The following is a 22,272-nucleotide window of genomic DNA, read 5'->3' on the forward strand; positions in this document are numbered from 1 at the left end:
GGTACACATGCCTGCCGAAGACTATTATATTAGGAACCAAATGGGTATCGCCTGGTCATTTAAGCAGCAGAAAAATAGCCAGGTCCTCCTAAATATAGGGCAACAATACCAAACGAAAAGGGAGAGGCCCGTTCTCTGGGCAAGGTTCTGCATGGCGAGGAGAAAAGACCAAGAACAATGGAGGCAGGAACAAATTCTATTCCGGAGATTTCCTGTGCAAAGACAAGTCAGCAAGCGGGGCCACGAGGAGCCTCCCGCCCGCGTGGGGCTATTTGGGATCCGGATGTGTCCCGTACTCAGCAGGCGAGACAGGGAGGAGTCGCAGGGGCCCGTCTCTACAGCGCCCAGAGGGTGAAGACCCCAGTTGTGACTACAAACTCTCCCTTTCTAGTCCAGGGAAAGCCCTAGGGGGACCCGGCTGAGCTTTAACTCTGCCAGCGGCACGTGGAGGAGCCCGGGCCCCGGGTGCCGCCCTCAGCCGCGCAGGAGCACAGAGTGCAGGCGCAGTGGTACCGGGCGCGGGCGGCGGCACGACTCCAGACCGCTAGGGGCCGCTGTGGCGCAACAGCGCCGGCTGGCGCTGTCAGGGCCGCGGATCGCCCGTCCCTCTTGAGCACGGCCTTGTCTGTTCGGCGGGGTGAAAGGTTGCGAAGATGGCGACGGCCTTGAGCGAGGAGGAGCTGGACAATGAAGACTATTACTCGTTGCTGAACGTGCGCAGGGAGGTGAGGCCTGCGGCAGGATGCCGTCGGGGCTGAGGCCGGGCCCGGTCGTTCGGGAGGGCCAGGCTGGTGGCGATCGCTTTGTCCCCACCGCGGGCAGCCAGGGTCCGGCTGGGAGGCCGCGTGACCCCGCCCGACGTGCCCTATCGCCGGCCGACCGGGCGGTTCGTGCCGCCCCGATGCTTGCGCCGGGGTTGTCCTGGCCGCCCTCTACCCCTGCTCTCAGCGGCCGGTGTGCCGCATGCGCTGTGTCCAGGCAAGGCCAGAGGCCCCCGGACCCACAGGAGGGCACAGGGTCCCCGACATGGAGGCTGCTGGAGTGGGGGTCGCAGTCCTCCGGGACCGGGTGCCACGCTCGGCTCTCATACTCGTCCTAGCTGGGCGCCGTGTCATTTCCCCTCGACCGGCATGATGGGAACCTGAGTTTCAGGCACCAAGGTCAAGGCCACCAGGGAACCTCCCTGGGGGTCTGTCGGGTCCCCGAGTCTTCCATGGGGACGTCCCGCCTCTGAAGTGTGTCCAGGCTCAGAGGCACGTGTCTTGTGTCTTCTTTTCCCCTGAGCGGCTGTCATGAAATTGAAGGAAGAGTCTCCCGGACATCCAGCCTCAATTCGAAGGCCGCACATTAGGAAGAAGCTCTAAAGCCAGCAAAGAAGTGGTGTCTCGAGCACGGCCTCAGCATGTGCCACCATTTCCCCACGCCAGTGCTCATAGCCTGTTTCGTTACTGAATAAGATAACGCGAGAGAGTCTCACGCTGTGTCTGGCACGTAGTAGGGGTTCAGTAAATTTTCTTTCTTGCTGACTAGACCAGTTGAGAGCGTGAAGGGCAGGAAGGCTTCCAAGGTCAGGTCATAAGGTGGATCGTTTATCTCTAAGCTGCTGGGTTCAGTCTTTCCAGCCCTGCCAGAGAATCCTTAATTCCATCTCTCAGCGTGTCCAGTGATCAGAACTAGACAAGTTTAGCTATCCTAGGCCAAGGTGGTCAAGCATGCTTTGTCAGTAAATGATAGTCTGCATGATGTTACTGTTAGCTGATGTTTTTTGAGCATTTTGTGCAGGGCCACCGTGCTGAATGAACACTTTATATTGTGTAATCTCATGTAATTCTCATGTCAGCCCTTAAAACGGGTATTATGGTAATCCTTGATTTATAGTTGAGGAAACTGAGGCATAGAGAGATTAAGTAATTTGCCCAAAGTCGCACCGCTAGAAAGTACTAGAGCCTGAAATCAGCCCGGGGAAGTCTGACTCTGGGAATTTGGGGAGTTGCAGCTCTTATTAGGCCTCCATGGGGCACCTGGAGATTCTTGTTCTCAGTTTGTGACTAATCAGCAGTAGGTCTTTGGATAAATCACTTCTTTGGCCTTTAGATTCTTTCCCTTTAAATGATGCCATGTAGCTAGTTATTCTTTAAGTTTTCTCCAGTTCTTAGAAACAAAGCAGTAAATGAAACCAGCTTTTCTGAAATCAGTCTTTGTTATCACTCATTTATAATTACCAGTAATTGAGCAGCTATTTTCCCATTTACCAGGCTTACTAAATCTTAGGCAGCTGCAGATGATCAAAAAGATCTGGAATAATTGGCTTGGCCAGAGTCCTAGGTAAACATTGGTCAAAGGTATACCTTGAAACTGCTGGAATTTTAGGGCTTGTCATTATTATTGGACTGATGTGTGGGAGCCAAAGAAATATTTCTTAAAAAAACATTTTGGTTCTCGCAGTGAGTGAAAGCACTTCCCATATTTATGACTGTAAGTGAAATCCCTATGAAACATGACCTCTTGCTGAAGTCACTTCGTGTTGCCTTTGTCAGCAAACTCAGAGTGAAATGTTTCCAGGTGTGGTGCGCAGATTTTATCTATCAGGATTCTCCTAGAAGAGAAACTTTGAAGATAACATCTGCACTTGATATTTACTAGAGGTTTTTCTGTGTGAAATCAGAAATCAACCTGAAGTTGAAATAACATGATTTAGTTGGAGGGAAAGTAGAAGTAGTCTTCTTACATGTGTGGTTGGAAGAAGATAATTACACCTGTTTAGGTGTTTGCTGTCAGCTCCACAGCTTGATGCCATTTAAGCATAAGTGTAGGAAGTGAGATCTTCTTCCCACCAGTACTTCAAAGTACCTTCAAAAGAGTATCTTGAAAACTGTCAGTGTCAGGAAGCTGAGACTTTTCCCTAGGAATTTCAAATGGAACCCACTTGTGACAAAACCAGGGAATTTTATTTAAAAATTTTAGGCATGATACATAATTATAAAAATTGGAGCGATAGAGAAATGTCAAAAATCAGTTAAGAATCTCTTTTCTCAGGTTTCTAACTTTAAAATATTCCCTTAAATTGTATTCCAGAGAGTGAAACAGACAGCTAGACAGAACCACCAAATTCTGCTCTAAACAAGACTCATGATCTTTAATGATTCCCTTTCTCTCGTGTTCTGGATTTCCTGTCTTCCTGTTTACAGAGTGGAGCCATCTGCCTGCCGCACACTGAGGGGAGGGAGTAATGTGTCGTTAACCGGCCGCTCTGAAACCTGATTGGCATCCCTGGGTTAGTTTTACCAGGTGCCTAAAATGTAACTGGTCTGAGATTCTGGGATGATTTTCCAAAATTGACTTGAAGAAAGGATTCCTCAACGGTAAATCAGAGTGAAATTTTCTTGATCTTTATACTTTTTATAGACATTTTAATTAACACATTTTAAACCTAAGTTTTTGCTAAATAATTGGCTAATTTTTACTTCATCAGTTTGTATTACCTTTAAAAGAGTTTCATTTTTACAGAGTGTCATTCAGCAGTGTTTATAACCTGTTTCAAGATCTCTAGTCCCAGCCAGTTTAGACTTAAAGGAGCCAGCCCCTTTTTCAAAGTTTAAACACTTTCGAAAAAAAACAAAGTTGCTAAATAAAAAATAAACTTAAGTAAAAAAGTTTTTTCCTTGCACTCCATGTGTGGAGGTCCCTGTCGTGGGATCTGCTTACTTCAGTAATGGCCATGAAACTAGAAATACAAAGTCATCACCTACCAATAAAAAGTTTTCCCAAAGTTCCTGTATTTTCATTCTTTCCCTGTTACAGGGTACATTGTTCTTTCTCTAGTTTTTGGTTGTCTGGGATTCTTTGGTTGCAGGTCACAGCCACAGAGTGGGGCTAAACATTCGAGTTTAGATTGCAGATGGAAGGAAAGGGCTAGAGCAGTGGAGGAAGGGCTCTTGGTCACTGTCAGGCTTGACCTAGGGGGCAGAGTCACCCAAGTCTCCAACCAGGACCACTCAGCCAGGTGCACACCCAAGTCCCTAAAGTGGTGAAGTACTGTGTGCTTGTTCAGTCATTGCTTATCTGACCTCGTGGTGGGCAGGTAATGTAGTCTTAATGAGGGATATAAAGATGGGTCTGAGGTCATTCCTTCGGTGCGTTTCTCATTTACTACATTGTGCTCAAAGTTTGATATTCCCAACAGTGACCTCACTTAAAATGTTTACATGGGGCAAGTAATGCTAAGCCTTGGTTGTCCAAAAACCTCATCACATTCCTAAGGTGTCCTGTAAGTGAAGAGGCTGAGGAGCTGGGTCATTAGGTGTGGGAGTTTCAGCCCCACACTTGGGTGACCTTGAACGAGTCATTTAACCTCTCAGAGTCTCCATTTATCTGCAGCAGTTACTGACGGTAGACGGATACAACACTGTAGGGCTTTGCAGCCGGAGAGTCCTGTATTCAGATCCCAGTACTGTCCTGGGAGTTTCTAGGCTAGTAGTTTAATCTTTCTGTTCTCTGTTTTCTTTGATATTGAAAGGTAGGTGACAGGAAATAATGTACCAAGCACTTACTGTGAGCCAGGATGTTGTGTTTGGGAGGGTCGCAGTGTACTGAGGATATATATCAAGTGCCTGGTGTTAAGTAGGGGTTCAGTTAATATTTATTGTTGTTCATGAATTTTGATAAGCATGAGGTTTTTCTTACTTAAAAAAGACATACATGTACATAGAAAGCTTTGGTATGCTTCATCCTGTCTAAATTTGCTGTCCATCTAGTGTATTAATAAAAAAGTGCCAGAATTTAAGCTAAGTACTAGGTTATGAGTTCCTAAAGCTTTCTTTGCTTTTTCTGTTCAAAATACCGAGTTTGTTGTCTTCAAAAGACAGTTATCTCTGAGCTCTGCTTTCTGCAGGGTCATGAGTTTGACTTGGGGGGCAATAGTTCCTGGAAGCTGGGGCTAAGCACGGGAGTAGGCTGCAGAGCCAGGGATAATCCAGAAAGACAGCGCCTGGGCTAAAGGCAGAGAAGGACCCGAAGAGAGAGTCGTTGTGAGCTGTCAGCTTTGCAGGGGCCAGGCAAGGAGGGGAGGACCTCATCAGAGGCAAAGGTTCTGCCGCTGGCAACAAGAAGACAGAGCACTGGGGGTCAGGAGGATGCCCAGGTGGAGCTCAGAGAGGCTTAGGGGGTGGGGGCCTGGGAGGGGATTGTCTTGCCTGTGGATGAGGAGGGAGCTGTTAGAACACCCAGCTAGTTCCAATGTCATCTCATAATGTGATTAGCAAACACCATGAGGTTAAATTTAAAAATCTGTTTTCTTTAATGAACCATAAGCTAGTTATTACCTTTCTGCTTTGGGCATTTCAAACAATCGCTTCTTGAAATTTTAATGCTCTAGTTCTGCATTATCTACCAAAATACGTCTTTTTTTCCTTTTTGCTTTCTTAAAGAGAATTCAATTGAAAGCGTTTATATTTGCCATGAGTTCAGTAATAAAACAATGAGAAGACGGTGTGGGACAGGCAAGCAGCATGGTTTGCTTGGGTATGGGATTTTAGTGTTTACTTTTATTAAACTTTCATTTTAATTTTACTTATGTATTTTATTTATACCCTACCTTGTTTAAGAAAGGATTTAAGACAACCAACTGAGATGAACAAATAAAATAGCATAAATATTTAAAAGGGGGCACCAAAAAAGACCGTTGGGAATGTTGCTGCTTTATCACCCACACTATGGCACGGGGATCACGCAGATCCCACTCCCGTGAAGAAGCTCGGAGCTTGAAGTGGGACCTCCTCCGAGACAGTAGGCTGCTGGCTGGATCCTGTTTGGCTCTTGGAGTGTTGGAACCGCTTCTGCATGCGATGAGTGCATAGTGTTCCCTCCCTAGTTTGCAGCAGCCAGAACATTCTTCAGTAGTAAAATGCCAACAGACATCAACCACAAGAAGTCTGCAAGAGTGGGCAGGATGTAACAGATGGACACGGATGAGAGAAAGTATAAGGTCAGGCTTTTAGGGGAAAAATAAGCCAAACTCTTGATTTGAAGATAGGATCTGAACCATCAGTTTTGACCCAGAAAGGAACTTGAGCTCATTTCCCTAAGACTCTGGCCTTAGGGCACCAAACACATGGACATGACCAGGAAGAGAAATGAAAACAAAATTGTAGAATGATAGGAAAATATTCCCAAGCCCTCGGAATGACTTTTGATCAGGAATCAGAATTTCTGCTCCTTTGGCTCCCTGGTTCTCTCGCGCTGCTGTCAGCAGAAATGCACTGGAGGCAGGATTCCCATCTGCCCCATAAACCTTAAAGGTGACCTGGGCCCTGCCTTTTCTCTTTTATAGTATTTAGAGTTCTGTTGTTACTGATCGCCTAATCCTTTTTCAAATTTATATTGCCATCTGGGGGTTATGAGTTCTGTACATTTTGTAAGTTTTTTCCTTCTAAGTAGAACTTAAGTTTCAAAGGTTATTCCTGGTTGTAGAAACTTGGAATTGTTTGATCAACCTCCTGTTTAGCTTTTGTGACTTATTCATGATTTGATTGTTTCTCTCAAGCCCACGTTTCCAGAGTGAAGAGGCCTGAAATGGCCATAGGAGGCTTACTTCCAAGATTGTGTGAAATATAGTGCATCCACCTAACGCCTACACTCACCAAAAGTGTGCTGAGCTCAGGGGTTGTGGAAAAGGAAACCACTGAGCCCAGTGCCTTGCATGTTAAGCACCTATGAGCATTTGTTGGTGATTGTTTGAAAAGGCCAAAGATGATGGTGGAGCTTTGAATGGGGTCAGTGGCTTAAAGAGCAAAGCCCTTGAAGTCAGGTCTGAGTTTGACTTTCTAGCAGCCTGATCTGGGACGAGTTACTTAACCTCTCTGAGCCTGTTTCTTCATCCATAAAATCCAGACGATAATTTTACTGTCATAGAGCTGTTGGGAGAATTAAGCGAGAATGCATGTAAGTGCTTAGCATAGTAATGGGCATATTATTATGTAAAGTAAATGCCAGTATATTTTTATTAGTATCATGAGCATAAAAGTTAATAAGGAATGCTCTTACCGATTTGTCTGAGTTCTTTGTATAATTTGGATGAGTCCTTGTCTGATAGATGTATTGTAAGTATCTATTCCCTCTCTGTAGGTTGCCTTTCATGCTCATAAGGGTACCTGTTCAATAACCGAAGCTTTGGGGCTGGCCCTGTGGTCAAGTGGTTGAGTTCACGTGTTGCACTTCGGCAGCCCAGGGTTTCGCTCGTTCACATCCTGGGCACGGACATGGCGCCGCTCGTCGGGCCACACTGAGGCGGTGTCCTACATGCCACAACTAGAGGGACTCACAGCGAAGATATACAGCTATGTACTGGAGGAATTTGGGGCAAAAAAAGAAAAAATTGAAGTTTGATTTGAGCCAGGCTACATAAGTTGTTAATTTCTAGCCAGCTTTTGAGTCAGGGGTCCATAATCAGGTAAACTCCCATTTTAGACAAGTCATTTAATCTTTTTGATCCTCACTGTTTTTATCTCTAAAATGGAGGTTCTAATACCAACTTCAAGATGGTTTGTGAGTATTAAAGTGTTTAATTCCTGGGGCTGGCCCAGTGGCTTAGTGGTTAAGTTGGTACACTCCGCTTCGGTGGCCCAGGTCACAGGTTGGAGTCCTGGGCGTGGACCTATGCACCACTCATCAAGCCATGCTGTGGCAGCATTCCACATACGAAATAGAGGAAGATTGGCACAGATGTTAGCTCAAGGACAGTCTTCCTCAAGCAAAAAGAGGAAGATTGGCAATAGATGTTGACTTGGCACCACTGTTCCTCACCAAAAAAAAAGTATTCCTCATTTAATGAGGAAATATCAGTGGAAGTATTTTGTGCTATAAATCTATGCAAGTGCATTTGTGACACCATTGACAGCCTTGAAATCTCCTTCAGCTTCTGTGATCTTCTCGGTCCTCCTTTCTTACCTTGCCAGGTGCTCATTCTCTGTCCTCCTTAGAATTTCCGCAGGTTCAGTCCTCATGAGGTTGGCTCTTTTTAAAATGTCTCACTTCAGCCCTACATCTCTATCTGCCTTCTGGGCATTATGCTTGGTTGTCAAATTCACCTTCCCTCCAAGCCTGACTGCCTCCCAGTTTCTCCCTAACTCATGCTTTCGAGCCAAAAAACCTGGGATACTCTTTGATTTTTCTTTTGCATATAGTATTGAGCCCCTTTCAACTGTCCCATAGATCCATTCGGTCCGCGAATCCTCTGGACTCCCACGGCTCTGATCCCTTCATTTCCATTTCACCTTCTAGGATATTGACTGCCCTCACAGCCTCAACCCTACATTTCTGCTGTAGTTTTCTTCAGATCTCTCTGGTTTTGATTTGTGTCAGTTTTAATCAGGCTGTACCAAATTAATATTAATATTATATTAATATATAATTATAATAATATTAATATAATGTAATAACTGATCACATTATTTCCCTGCCCAGGAACCTTTCATGACTTCCTGTTGTTTACTGGGCAAGGGTCAAACTCTTGGCTCCATTTTTATTTTTTATTTATTGGCTCCATTTTTAAAGCCCCTTATAAATTAGATGTTTTATTTGTTTTCTGCCTCCCTTGTGGTGGTGTTCTGCCTTCTTCCACTGCGAAGCCAGCTCCCGGTGGTCAGGGACGGTGGCTGTCTAACTCACCATTATGTCCCTAGCACAGTGCGGGCACATACAGGTACTTACCAAATGTTTACTGAATGAATGAGCAGGTGGATGGATGTCCGAATTAATGACTTGCCTACTTCCTCCCTACTTAGAGTCCTTTACTCCTATCAGTTTGGTCAGCGTTCTGTCTCTCTGTCCCCAATACTGGCCTGTTTCCTCAGGGTGTTCTTTTTCTCTGAAATGCACCAGCCTGTCTTGGATACTGAAACAACTCAAAGTCCACCTTTTGCATTCCCATTTAGATCCCACTGCCTCTATGAAGTTTTCTTTGCATTCTGACTGCCCTGAACTTATTTCTGCACCATTAATATTAGCATTTCTGTTTTATATTGTCTAGTTAAACCCATGTGTGTGTGTGTTTTTTAGGGAAAACACCCCCCCCCCCCCCAGGTTGTAATCTCCTTGAGGGCAGGGACCATATTGTACTTCCTTTGTACTTCCTGCTGTGCTTAGAGCAGGTTGGGCATTCAGGAGACGTACTGACTTGAAGTGATAACGTATTTGCTGACACCTTACTCCCCTTGTCTGGGTGCATTTTGTGAAATGCTGTATTCTTGAGGAGGACATTGTAATTTTGGCAGCAAATCATTCTAGAGGACTTCATTGGAAGGAGTTTATCAATTATCAATTTGGTAATTCTATATCTTTACTTACAAACGTCATCTAAAGTCAGGTACAAGAGGAAGAGAGCAAATTCAAACACGTGCCTTTACACTCAGGCCCAGAGTAAGCCAAGGCTGGTGGAGCCTCAGTCCGAGACTGACATTCGTGCTAGAAGAGGAAAGAACAGCTTTCCCTGCTGGGCTTGTCCTTTTTCATCTGGCAGATATTGATTATTTTCCTCCTATGTTTCTTTATTGCAGTGGGAAAAGGTTAATTGTTTATCTTTTGTACTAGCACCAGTAGTGATATTTGTAAACGTAAATAAGTTTCAGGTGAATTAAATTTCCTTTTGTACAGTTCTTTTTCTTTTTTCAGTTAATAGTGCTGAATTTTTACGCTAACATAGGTTAGTCTCATTGAAACCCTATTCTACTTGAGATGCTCCTTGCAAAGATGGGTCAGGCAGAATGAGGCAGTACAGTCTGCCTCGCGCTCAACGTTGAGGGTGAGTCCACACGCATCGTTGGAGTCTCTTACTGTTTGTGAAGGAAGCCCATGTATAGGAACTTCTTTCCAGACCCTCTGAAGATGTTCCACATGGAAATGAGAAGGGCAGAGGTCTGTGTTGAACAGGGAAATAGCGTCGCAGGATGGCAGGGCTGCGTATGAGAGCAGTTTTATTGTGTGATGCTTTACACTGTGTAGTGGGAACCTTTACGAAATGAAGTAGGACGTGTTTTCAAGTCCAGCTCAGATTGTGTTTTAGCGCCTGATGAGTGAGTGGCTTAGTCTGTTAGTATAATCAGTGTCTACTCAGTGACCCCAAATCATCTGTAGCACGCCTTCTCTTCGTGAAACAGCTCTTACTCAGCACAAAGTACACATGCTGTCTTGGTCTAAATTAGCTCTGAAATCTGCCCTTTCCTTTAAATTGTGTGAGCACCAAGTGTCATAAAAAATTATAGGTTTTTATTAGCTGGTGCAGTTTATTTCAATCAAATTGTTGTGGAACATATGGACAGTAATGAATCTTCAATTGTGGTAGTTAGGCAAACTTCCCAAAATCCAATAGGATATAGTTTGTGGAGTCTTAGTTGCTGAAAACAGCAAGGTAGATATAGCCGGAAAGTTTGAACTTGAAATGATAGCCTTCAGCAACAAAAACCCTGATGGCTTTGCTGTTCCTAAAATGAATGTAAGTGTGAGGTATTATTGAGTCATTGCTTTCAGGCTCTATTTCGTCTTCAAAGTATTGAATTCAATATCATCATTGTGGTAGGTGTGGGTGCTGTACACCAGACGTTGGTTCTTTGCCTGCCCGGCATGTGATGGAACTGCATTTCCTTGTCCCCTAGTGGCTGAGGGAGGCCCTGTGTCTAGTTCTAGCCAGTGATAGGAGTGGAAGTGATGTGTGTCACGCTCAGGCTGAGCCCTTTCAATGCCTGTGTGAGCCAGAGGGTCTCATGCTCTTCCCTCTGCCTCGGTGACTAGCATTGCTTCTAAAGGGTGGCTGCTCTGTCAGCCTGGGACCTAAGGACATTGCCAAGCAGAGTGCTAGATGACTTGAGACGAACATATGAAGTGAGGGAGAAATAAACCTTTGGAATTTTGGGGTTGCTTGTTACCACAGTATTATCTAACCTAGAAATTCTCGAACTTTGATGTCAAGACCCCTTTAGATTCTTAAATTATTGAGGACCCCAAAGAGCTTTCGTTTATGTGGGTTATAGCTATCGATATTTAATTAGAAATTAAAACTGAATAACTGATAAAATGTTGTAAAACAAGGCACAAAGTGTACTACTTGTGTTTCAGCATAGGCACAAGGCAGACTTAAGTATTTCAGAATACCTGTGTGTTGGAAAATAATGAAGTTACAGATATACAGATATCATAGCAGATATAACAAAGATAGCTAGTCAGTACACAGTAAAAGAACTGAGAACCAATCGAGCTAATTTCTTTTTTTTTTTTAAAGATTGGCACCTGAGCTAACAACTGTTGCCAATCTATTTTTTTTCCTTTCTGCTTTTTCTTCCCAAATCCCCCCAGTACATAGTTGTATATTTTAGTTGTGGGTCATTCCAGTTGTGGCACGTGGGACGCCACCTCAACATGGCCTGATGGGTGGTGCCATGTCCGCGCCCAGAATCCGAACCAGTGAAACCCCGGGCCGCCGCAGCAGAGTGTGTGAACTTAACCACTCGGCCACGGGGCCAGCCCCTCAAGCTAATTTCTGAAAACTTTTGTATTTGTACTCTAAAACTACTACCTTAGAAATTTCTAGAAAACATACGGATACATAAGTACTACACATTTCATTAACCATCAGAACAGTGATGTCATCACACATCATGTAGCTTCAAGAAAATCCCATTATACATTAATGAGGAAAAGGCAAATAACAGCTTAGTTTTATTATGAGAATAGTTTTGACATGTGAACCCTCTAAAAGGGTCTCAGGGATTCCCAGGGGCCCCACACCACACTTGAGAACCACTGACTTGGCCTGTGCTGACCAATACAATCATGGTTCAGACAGACTGGTGTTCCTCACATTTTAGCTTACTTTGTTAAGTGAAGATGGAAAATAAAAGCAGAGTGGCAGTGTGCTCTTTGAATATGTGCTACCACATTGATTCCAGAGATGGTCTCCATCACTAGAATTTAAATAAGTGAAAATGTGGCAACTTCTTCAGTTGTTAAGGAAAGCGAATGTGATGAAATTGGAGTTAGGAGACTTTTCTAAGTATGGTACCTCAGCAGAAATCAGAAAAGAGACAGTTGGGGCCTGGTCCAGTGGCATAGTGGTTATTAAGTTCATGCACTCTGCTTCAGGGCCTGGGGTTCTCAGGTTTGGGTCCCGGGCACGGACCTATACCACTTGTCAAGCCACGCTGTGGCAGCGTCCCACATACAAAATAGAGGGAGATTGGCACAGATGTTAGCTCAGTGACAATCTTCCCCACCAAGAAAAAAAGAAAGAAAAAAGAGGGAGACGGTTGATAAGTTTAATTTTGTAAAAATGAGAAATTAAAAAGAAAAAGATGAATACCCTATATAGGAAAACAATACGAAGGAAATGAATAGGTTATTTCATAAAAGAAGAAATCTAAAATGCAAATAAATGAAAAAATGTTCACCCTCACTAGTAAAAAAACAAAAGCAATTTAAGACAAGGTACTCTTTTTTTGTCTGCCAGATTGACAAAGGTTTTTTTCTTTTTCATGGTGGTACTCAGTGCTGATGAGATGACAGCGCATTAGCCCACCCAGCCAGGAGACAGGAGGCTTATTTCCTGGAGAAGGCCAACCAGAGAGTCTTCAGAGCCTGGACACAGGCACAGTAGGGGCAAGAGTGGCAGCCTAACAAAAACAGGGAATGCCTGAGAGTTTACACCCTGCAATGGGGAGACTTCCAGCTTTTTCCATTTGTTCTCTGGGCTCTTCCCTGAAGAAACTAACCAGTCAGGGAGAAAAGACTGCTCAGTGAAACTTCCAGGTCCCTTTGCAGGTGTTTCAGAGGAGCTCATCAGATAACAAGGCCTCTTCACACATACAGAGCTTCCAAATAGCTTTTTAGTATTTTACTATTAAGTATAAAGGGATTGCAAAAAAACATCAGATGTTTGAAGGACGGCTCCAACTTGAAGTTCTAAGATCATGCAGACAGCAAGGAGAAACTAGAAGAGAGCAGACAGTGCAGGGAGTTCAAAAAGAAGGTTGTCCTCAGAGAGGTAAGGCATTATATGTAAGAAATAAGAATAAGGTGATACTTTATAAATAAATATATAAAAAAGGAGCTCTTGGAAATTAAAAATAAGATAACAGAAATAAGGAATTCTATAGAAGAGTTGGAAGATAAACATGAGGAAATCTCCACAAAAATAAAATTTAAGAATTTTGTACTATCGTAAATGGAACTGTTCTTAATTTACTTTTCAGATTGTTCATTGTTAGTGTTTAGGAATGCAACTAATTTTTGTGTGTTGACTTTGTATCCTACAACTTTGCTGAATTCATTTATTAGCTCTAACAGGTGTTTTGGTGTGGACTCTTTAGAGTTTTCTTCATATGAGATCATGTCATCTATGAATAGAGATCAGTTTACTTCTTCCTTTCCAATTTGGATATCTTTTATTTCTTTTTCTTACGCAGTTGCCCTGGCTGGGACTTCCAGTACTATGTTGAATAGAAGTGATGAGAGCAGACATCCTTCCATTGTTCCTGATCTTAGAGGAAAAGGTTTCAGTCTGCCACTGTTGAATCTGATGTTCCCTGTAGGTTTGTCTTTCGTTGTAAGAGTTCTTTGTGGCTTTTATTATGCTGAAGTAGTTTCCTTCTCTTTCTGGTTTGTTGAGTGTTTTTATCACGAAAGGGTGTTGAATTTTGTCAGATTCTTTTTCTGCATCACTTGAGATGATCGTGTGAGGTTGTTTCCATCATTTTCTTAATGTTATATACTATATGGGTTGATTTCATATGTTGAACTATCCTTGCATTCCAGGAATAAATCCCACTTGGTCATGATGTATAAACCTTTTAATAAGCTGTTGATTTCTGTTTGCAGTGTTTTGTTGAGGACTTTTGTATCAATGTTCATAATGGATATTGTTCTCTGGTTTTCTTGTAGTATCTTTGTCTGGCTTTGGTATCAGTTTGGTATGAGTTTGGAAGTGTTCCCTCCTCTTCAGTGCTTTGGGAAAGTTTGAAGAGGGTTGATAATAGTTCTTCTTTAAATATCTGTTAGAATTCTCCAGTGAAGCCACAGGTCCAGGGATTTTCTTTGTCAAGAGGTTTTTGTCTGCCAATTCAATCTCCTTACTAGTTTATAGATCTATTCAGATTTTCTGTTTCTTCATGACTCAGTCTTGGTAGGTTTTGTATTTCTAGGAATTTGTCAGTTTCATCTGGGTTTTCCAATTTGTTGTTGTACAATTATTTGTTCATAGTACTCTCTTAATAATCCTTTTTGTTTCTATAGAATCAGTAATTTCCCCACTTTTATTTCTGAGTTTGGTAATTTGAGTCTTCTCTCTTTTTTTCCTTAGTCAATCTAGATGAAGGTTTGTCAATTTTGTTGATCTTTTTGAAGAACCAATTTTTGGTTTCATTAATTTTCTCTATTGTTTTTCTGTTCTCTATTTCATTTATCTCTGCTCTAATCTTTATTATTTCCTCCTTCTGCTAACTTTGAGTTTAGTTTGTTCTTCTTTTTCTAGTTCCTTAAGTTGTAAAGTTAGGTCATTGGTTGGCAATCTTTCTTGTGTTTTAATGTAAACACTTAGATTTATAGCTATAAATTTCCCCCAGCGCTGCTTTCACTGTATCCCATTAGTTTTGGTGTGTTTTGTTTATTTTCATTCATCTGTAACTATTTTCTAATTTCTCTTGTGATTTCTTCTTTGATCCATTGGTTGTTTAAGAATGTGTTGTTTAATTTACACAAATTTGTTGATTTTCCAGTTTTCTTTCTGTTTTGGATTTCTAACTTCATCCCATTGTAAGTTGGAGAAGATAATTAGTGTGATATCTACCTTTTTAAATTTATTGAGACTTAATTTGTGGCTTAACATATAGTCTATCCTGGAGGATGTCCCTTGTGCACTTGAGAAGAATGTGTGTTCTTTGTTGTTGGGTGGGGTATTCTGTATATGTCTGTTAGCTAGTTGCTTTATTGTGTTTTTCAAGTCCTCTCTTTCCTTATCTTCTGTCTGATTATTCTCTCTGCTATTGGCAATGGAATATTGAAGTCTCCAACTATTATTGTGAAACTGTCTATTTCTCTCTTCAATTCTGTCAATTTTTGCTTTCATATATTTTGATGGTCTGTTATTAGGTACATAGATGGTTATATTGTTATATCTTCTTGCTGTATTGGACTTTAATTTTTAATGTCCTTCTTTGTGTCTTATACCTTTCTAAGTCTATTTTATCTGATATTAGTATAGCCACCCCTGCTCTTTTTTGGTTACTATTTGCAAGGAATGTCTTTTTCCATCCTTTTACTTTTAACCTGTTTGTGTCTTTAAATCTAAAGCACATCTGTTGAGAGCGTACAGTTGCGTCATGTCTTTTTTTTTTTTTTTAATCTATTCTGCCCATCTCTGTCCTTTGGATTGGAGAATTTAATCCATTAACATGTAGAGTAATTACTGATAAGGGGGACCTTATTTCAGCCATTTTGCTATTTGCTTTCTATGCCCTATATCTTTTTTATCCCTCATTTCCCAAATTACTGTCTTTTTTTGTTTAGCTGAATTTTTTGTAGTAAAATGCTTTAATTCCCTTTCATGTATATTCTATAACTATTTTCTTTGTGGTTACATTTAATATCTTAAATTACATTTGACATCCTGAAGTTATAACACTCTAATTTGAATTTAGACCAGCTTAACTTCAATAATGTACAAAAACTCTGTTCCTTTACAGCTCTGTCCCACTTCTTTTAGTTATTGATGTCATGGAATTACATCTTTATACATTATGTGTCCAAAAAAATAAATAATTGTTTTTTATAATGCATTAGTCTCTTAAATTTTGTAGAAACAAAATGTGAAGTTACAAGCCAAAGTTATAAGACTAGCTTTTAGACCAGTAATTTTTTTTAATGTATTAGTCTCTTAAATTATTAATAAAAAATGTAGGGTTACAAACTCTTTTTACAATAATATTAGATTCTATAATTGCCCATGTGTTTACCTTTCCTGATATCTTTATTTCCTCAAATGGCTTCGAGTTTCTGTGTAGTGTCCTTTGATTTCACCCTGCAGAATTCCCTTGAGCATTTCTAACAGGGCAGTTAGAGTGGAAACAAACTCCCTCAGCTTTTGTTTATCTGGGAAAATTTAATTTGTCTCTTTCATGTGATGCAAGGTAAGGGTCAATGTTCATTTTTTGCATATAGATGTTCCCTTCTAGCATCATTTATTGAAAAAACTATCTTTTCCCCATTGAACTACCTTGGCACCTTTGTCAAAAATTAATTGACAATATTTAGGAGATCTGTTTGTGGACTCACTTCCGTTCAGTTGATCTATAGATCTGTTCTTTCACCAGTATCGCACTGTCTTGATTACTATAGCCATATAATAAATCTTAAAATCTGGTAATGTGAGTCCTCCAGTTCTTTTTTAAGGTTATTTTGGCTGATAAAATAACTAGGAAAGTAAAATTTCTTTTTGCTGCATGTCGTTTGTCTTTCCATATAAATTTTAGAATTGGCTTGTCAATTTCTAAAAAAAAAAGCCTGCTGGGGTTTTGATTGGATTGCATTGAATCTATAGATTGCTTTGGGAAAATTTGATGTCTCACTACTGTTTAACCTTCTGATGCATGAAGGCGGTTTATCTCCGTTATTTTCTGCCTTCTTTAATTTCTGCCAGCAGTGTGTTGTAGTTTTCAGTGCACAAGTCTTGCACATACTTGTTAAATTTATCCCTAAGTAGTTCGTGTTTGTTGATGATACTCAAAATGGTATTTTTAAATTTCAGTTTTTAGTATATAGAAATAAATTGATGTTTGTATGTTCAGCCTGTATCCCATGACCTCGCTGAAATCACTTAGTAGCTTTTTTGTAGGTTCTTTATGGTTTCCTACATAGATGGCATCTGCAAGTACCGTTTTACTTTTTCCTTTCCAATCTGTATGCCTTTATTTCTTTTCTGTGCCTTATTGCAGGAAATTCATTTTTTGTATTGTATAGCATCTAATCCAACAGTTTTAACAGACCGCTAAACTCTACAGTCAGGTCACAAAGAACCTTTTCACTGTGAATTTTATGATATATAAAGGTTGAATTTATAATAGATTTCCTTTCCATTGAAAATATAACCAGATGATTGAGATGGTGAAACTTTTCAGACTTAAAGCACAATACATCTCTTAATTTTATATAGAATTTTAGAAATAAGTGTGTGACTTTAGGTATCATTTTTAATGATATCACGTTTTGAAATGGTATCGGTATTTTCTTAATAGTGGAAGAGTTTATCATTTGTGAAATATCGAACCAATGACCTTAGCTATTCAGTTGTGATGAAAGGCCTAATCTAACCTTTTATTGAATGTGATATTTATTAAAAATGAAACTTCTCATTTCTATTATTTAATCAATAGCACATTAAGCCATTTATTAATATGATTAAAGAAGGTCTTGCAGGCTAGATGTTCCACTCTCTAGTCACCTAGCTTAATTTTAACAACCAGGGAATAGCAGTCTAATCTAGAGTCGGTCAAATCTATCTAATCCTGCACTTTTAACTTTTATGAGATGCTAGAAAGAACAGTTAAAATTTGCAGAAGAAAAATAATTTGTAATGGCTATTTAGAAAGGAACAAGCCCAGGGCCGGCCCCGTGGCCGAGTGGTTAGGTTCGTGCACTCCGCTTCGGTGGCCCAGGATTTCGCTGGTTGAGATCCTGGGCATGGCCATGGCACCGCTCATCAGGCCATGCTGAGGTGGCGTCCCACATAGCAGACCCAGAAGGACCTACAGCTAGAATATACAACTATATACAGAGGGGCTTTGGAGAGAAGAAGAGAAAAAAACTAAAAGAAAAAAAAATTTTTTTTAAAGAGAAAGGAACAAGCCCCTTTTACGTCTTCGCATAAGTAAACCTACCTGGAAAAGATATGTTTTATTTGCCATTAGTTAATTATTTATTTACTAAAACAATAGGGTTTGGTACAGGTGGCATATTGGTAAGTGTGGTGAGAAATGCATTGCATAATTGATGTTGGCAGAGAAACAATCCTATGGTAGGAAAAAGAGAAAGAAACTATAGAGTTGGGAATGTTGAGGCCCATCTCTTTTATGGAGTCTTTTGTTTTTGTTGAAATAGAATATGCATATAGAGAAGTGCACATCTTAAGCATGTAGCTCAGTGAATTTTCGCAAGCATGGACTACTTCAGGAATGAATGTTTCTCCTGTCCTTGCACCAGGGCGGTGCCTTCTCTCTGAATTGTTCAGTTTCAGTATGCATGCTACCAAAGGGATATCGAAATTGAATTGTGATGATGATGATGATGATAGCTAAAGTGATTAAATTCCTACTCTGTGCAGGGCGTTGTAAAGCACTTGTACATGTATTATCTCACTTACTCCTCACGATAACTCTGTGAGAGAGGGACTGTGCCCACAGCTTCAAGATGAGAAAGCAAAGAAAAGGATTTAGAAGAGCTACAGCTTGTAAGTTTTTTGCTGTGTCTTGGACACTATCTGAGGCACATTATGGTCACTATCTCAATTCTTTCTCACACCGTCCCTGAGAGTTGTTATTATCCCCTTTTGAAGATGAGAAAGTTAAGGGTCAGAAAGCTCATTTGACCAAAGCCACAGAGCTTTGAAGTGACAGATCCAGTGTCCAAACACAGGCCATTCGACTCCACAGCGTATGTTATTAACAACCAAATTAGAAGGTTGGTGTGTTACCACAGAGTAAATCACACAGATGACCAAATGGAGAGAAAGAAGGAAGGCAGTCAACAAAAACGTGTTCAGTAGTGTAATTCCCAAAGGCTACTAAATACAAGATGGAAGAAAGAGATTAGGGCTAGAACGGGGCAGGCATCTACCTAAATTTTGGAGGCAAAGAGAGGCTCAATCAATGAGATCTTTGACCCTAAGAAGCTGCTAGTTTAAACACCCTCTGTGGGGCCGGCCCGGTGGCTCAGTGGTTACGTGTGCACGGTCCGCTGTGGTGCCCCAGGGTTCGCTGGTTCGGATCCCGGGTGTGGACATGGCACCTCTTGGCACGCTGTGCTGTGGTAGGCATCCCACATATAAAGTAGACAACGATGGGCATGGATGTTAGCTCGGGACCAGTCTTCCTCAGCAAAAAGAAGGGGATTGGCAGCAGATGTTAGCTCAGGACTAATCTTCCCAAAAAAAAAAAAAAAACACCCTCTGTGCAGTTAAAGTTAGAGCTGGAAGGGCTCTTAGACATTATCCCCCCCAACCACCTACCCCTCAGACAAAGAAAGGGGCAGGCATGGAGGTGAAGGCATCTCCCTGAGAGGGTGTGGGATTGGCCCCTGGGCCTCCCCCACAGCCTCTCCTCTTGGGTATGTGTGACTGACACTTCACATGCCTCTGCATGTCTTTCCAATAACATTTTTTGTCTCTCTGTTGGAGTTCTTCCGAATTCCGTATTGAAAATCTCTAGTAAACTTGCACAAATTTGCTGGTTTTCTAGTGTCTGAATAACTTCGTCCCACATTTATAAAACCTTTAAATTTCATGCCAAATATTATTACTAAAGTACAGTAAAATTCTGCCTTCTTTCATTGGTGAAAAAACTCATTAGTCTTGGAATTGGAAGATATTCAAAACTTGTGGGAATTATTGAAAAATATAGTTTAATGTTTCCTCTTATAACCTTGATCCCTTGACTGTGTCCCTATGACTGCTATCCTTGTGGATCCATGTTCCAGGACCTGATCCCCGAGCACTGTTCATCCTCGGCATCCTCACCGGGGACCTGGTCCCACTCCTCTGCCCAGAGGCCTGGTGTTTCCGGCCCCTCTAGCTGGTGTCAGTGACCCAGAAATGTGCTTCTGTTGTCAAAATGGTGGGATGGGTCACCTCCCAAAATAAAGTGTTCTTTACTTGACAAATCATTTGGATAAAGGTGCCCATTCAGCATCACCTCTGATAGACCAAAATGGCCCCTGAGGCTGTTAAAGAAAATGATACTCCCTAAAACAGACCCAAGGGGCTAGCCAGTTAGATGGCACAGGGTTCTTAGGGCCTCTGAGGAAGTCTGTTTCTGAGAACTTAACGGCTGTGAGGCAGGCAGAGGAGAATGTGGATTTTTATCATCCTCTTCCTTCCTCCCTCTCTATGGTTGAAACACACACAGAGTCCATTTCACTCTCTGTGTCATCTGTGCTCCTGGTGTGGTGCATTTTTGTGCCTCAAAGTGACGATGAGAACTGGAGAGTTCTATGTGTGGGGTAGGGCCTTTTGGGTTTTGAGGGTGGGGGTGCTTTTCACCAGAGGGTAGTGAAACATTTTTGCCTGTTATGTGCTACCTTTTAGAATTAGAAGTGGGATTAGAGGAGTATGTTGGTTTTACAATTTTATTGTCTTTGATTTTTACAGATGAATATTCATTGAGTTTCCTTTGTCAGAAAACTGATTAAATGCATGGCCATTCTGTCTAACGATATATAGCTTTTTTTTTCTTTCTGAACAAATTCTCTGTTGAGAGTGCCTTGGCATGATTTACTTCAAATACCTTAGGTTAGAGACTATGCGGGTCTCTGTGACGTTTTTAGTTTCAGCTCAGAGCATGTTGAGCCAGTGTAGAGAGAAGCTTTCGTTGCATCTGATAGCAGCATTTCCCAGCAAAACACACTGCTATTGATGAACGTAATGATCACTTTATTAACTGTGGAAGAAAGAAGCCGTATTGGAGCAATAAAGCATCACTTCATTATGTCCTGTACGCAGGGAGCAGACATGTTGGAAAGAGGCTGACAGGGTCCCATTTCAAGGCTGATTCTGATAATGATAATATTTAAGGAGCATTGATTGTTCCCTAATTGGATTTTTCTTTCTGTAGGCCTCTTCTGAAGAGCTGAAAGCTGCCTACCGGAGGCTGTGTATGCTTTACCATCCCGACAAGCACAGAGACCCAGAGCTCAAATCACAGGCGGAGCGGCTGTTTAACCTTGTTCACCAGGCTTATGAAGGTCAGTGGAGGGCTTGGCTTCCTAGAAGCACCCTGGTAGCAGATATTCGATTTTTAAGACTGGATTTATAGAAGATAGAAAAAGAGAGTCCTCAGAGGTGTATAAAAGAGGTGGTTAGTTTAGTACTTTTTACTGACAGGGTCCTTTGGAAGAGTAGTATTTTGCTTTGGAGATCAATATGTGTCCAGTAGGTAGAAAATGAGCGTACAGGTAAAGCAATAGACCAGGGTCTGAGCTGCAGGGGATACACAAGTTTTAAATCCTTTACGAGTTTTCCTCTACAGGGAACTCTTAGAGGTAAAAGGCTGATCATTACAGACAAGCTTTCTTTGTTCTTTTCTTTGTGAGAAGATACAAGAACATTTTCCATCTCAAAGTGATTTTCCTGGTGCTGTAGCATTCAGTTAAGGAAAAGTTCTAACGAAAGAAAGAAAAATGGTGTTAAGAGGGCTAACAGGAAGTAGAATCAAGTAATTCAGATTTTTATACTTACATCTTATGTATCTCAAAAGAAAATGTTGTAATATATTTGTTTATAAAATATTAAACTCACTAATAGGTACAGTTTCTGTTTGAGATGATGAAAAAGTCCTATAAATAGACAGTGGTGGTGGTTACACGACAGTATGAATGTACTTAATGGCACTGAATTGTACACTTAAAAATAGTTAAAATGATCCATTTTGTTATGTGTGTTTTATCACAGTTTTAAAAATAAAAATTAAAAAATATTAAATCTCTCTTAGGATGTATACTAAGTAAAACACGTTATTCGTTCCAGAGCTGCTTGGTGATTAATTAGACAGTTGCAAAATTAGATAATGTGTTTCTTTACAAAATAAAGATTTCTCATTGTAGACATAAAAGCATATGCTGTATTTCACTTTATAGTTTTACCAAAACATTAGATTTTAATGACCAGTAAAACTCAGGCCGTGGCACATGATACATGTATGCAATCAACTTTGTGTCTTTAACCAAATTTGACGCTATTCAGACCACTTATGTGGTGGTCTTGATCAAAAGTCTGTTCCTTTTATTGTGTGCTGTTGTCTAAATGGCTGTGTTAGTTTTACTGTTGTCTAAATTACCCGCATAGCTGGTTGGTACTGAGTTGGAGATTTAAGGAAGAGTTAACAGGAAAACCCCTCCAGTGCGTGTGAAAATGCTGCAGCAGCAGTCCTGGCCCCCACGTTAGCCTGAGGGAGACTAAAGTCAAATAGTGAATAAATAATTCCTTATTAAATCCTAGAGAGTAACTCAAGAAGTTTGGCTCCCACATTT

The 22,272-nt window shown here is 41.2% G+C and overlaps 1 protein-coding gene across 2 annotated transcripts in view; it reads left to right on the forward strand.

Moving 5' to 3' along the window:
* Nucleotides 1–271: 271 nt before the first annotated feature.
* The window catches only part of DNAJC11 (DnaJ heat shock protein family (Hsp40) member C11), a 66,051-nt gene continuing 44,050 nt past the window's right edge, over nt 272–22,272 (forward strand). Inside the window, exons 1-2 of one of the 2 annotated variants that reach the window (XM_070603687.1) lie at nt 272–725; nt 20,859–20,988. In XM_070603687.1, coding sequence (XP_070459788.1) covers nt 654–725; nt 20,859–20,988 — 202 coding nt within the window. In that variant the 5' untranslated portion in view covers nt 272–653. Of the gene's footprint in view, nt 726–3,188; nt 3,363–20,858; nt 20,989–22,272 lie in introns of those variants that run through there. The other variant, XM_070603697.1, reaches the window with a different exon arrangement.

The sequence above is a fragment of the Equus przewalskii genome, chromosome 2 (genome assembly GCF_037783145.1).
Source record: "Equus przewalskii isolate Varuska chromosome 2, EquPr2, whole genome shotgun sequence".
Lineage (NCBI taxonomy): Eukaryota > Metazoa > Chordata > Mammalia > Perissodactyla > Equidae > Equus > Equus przewalskii.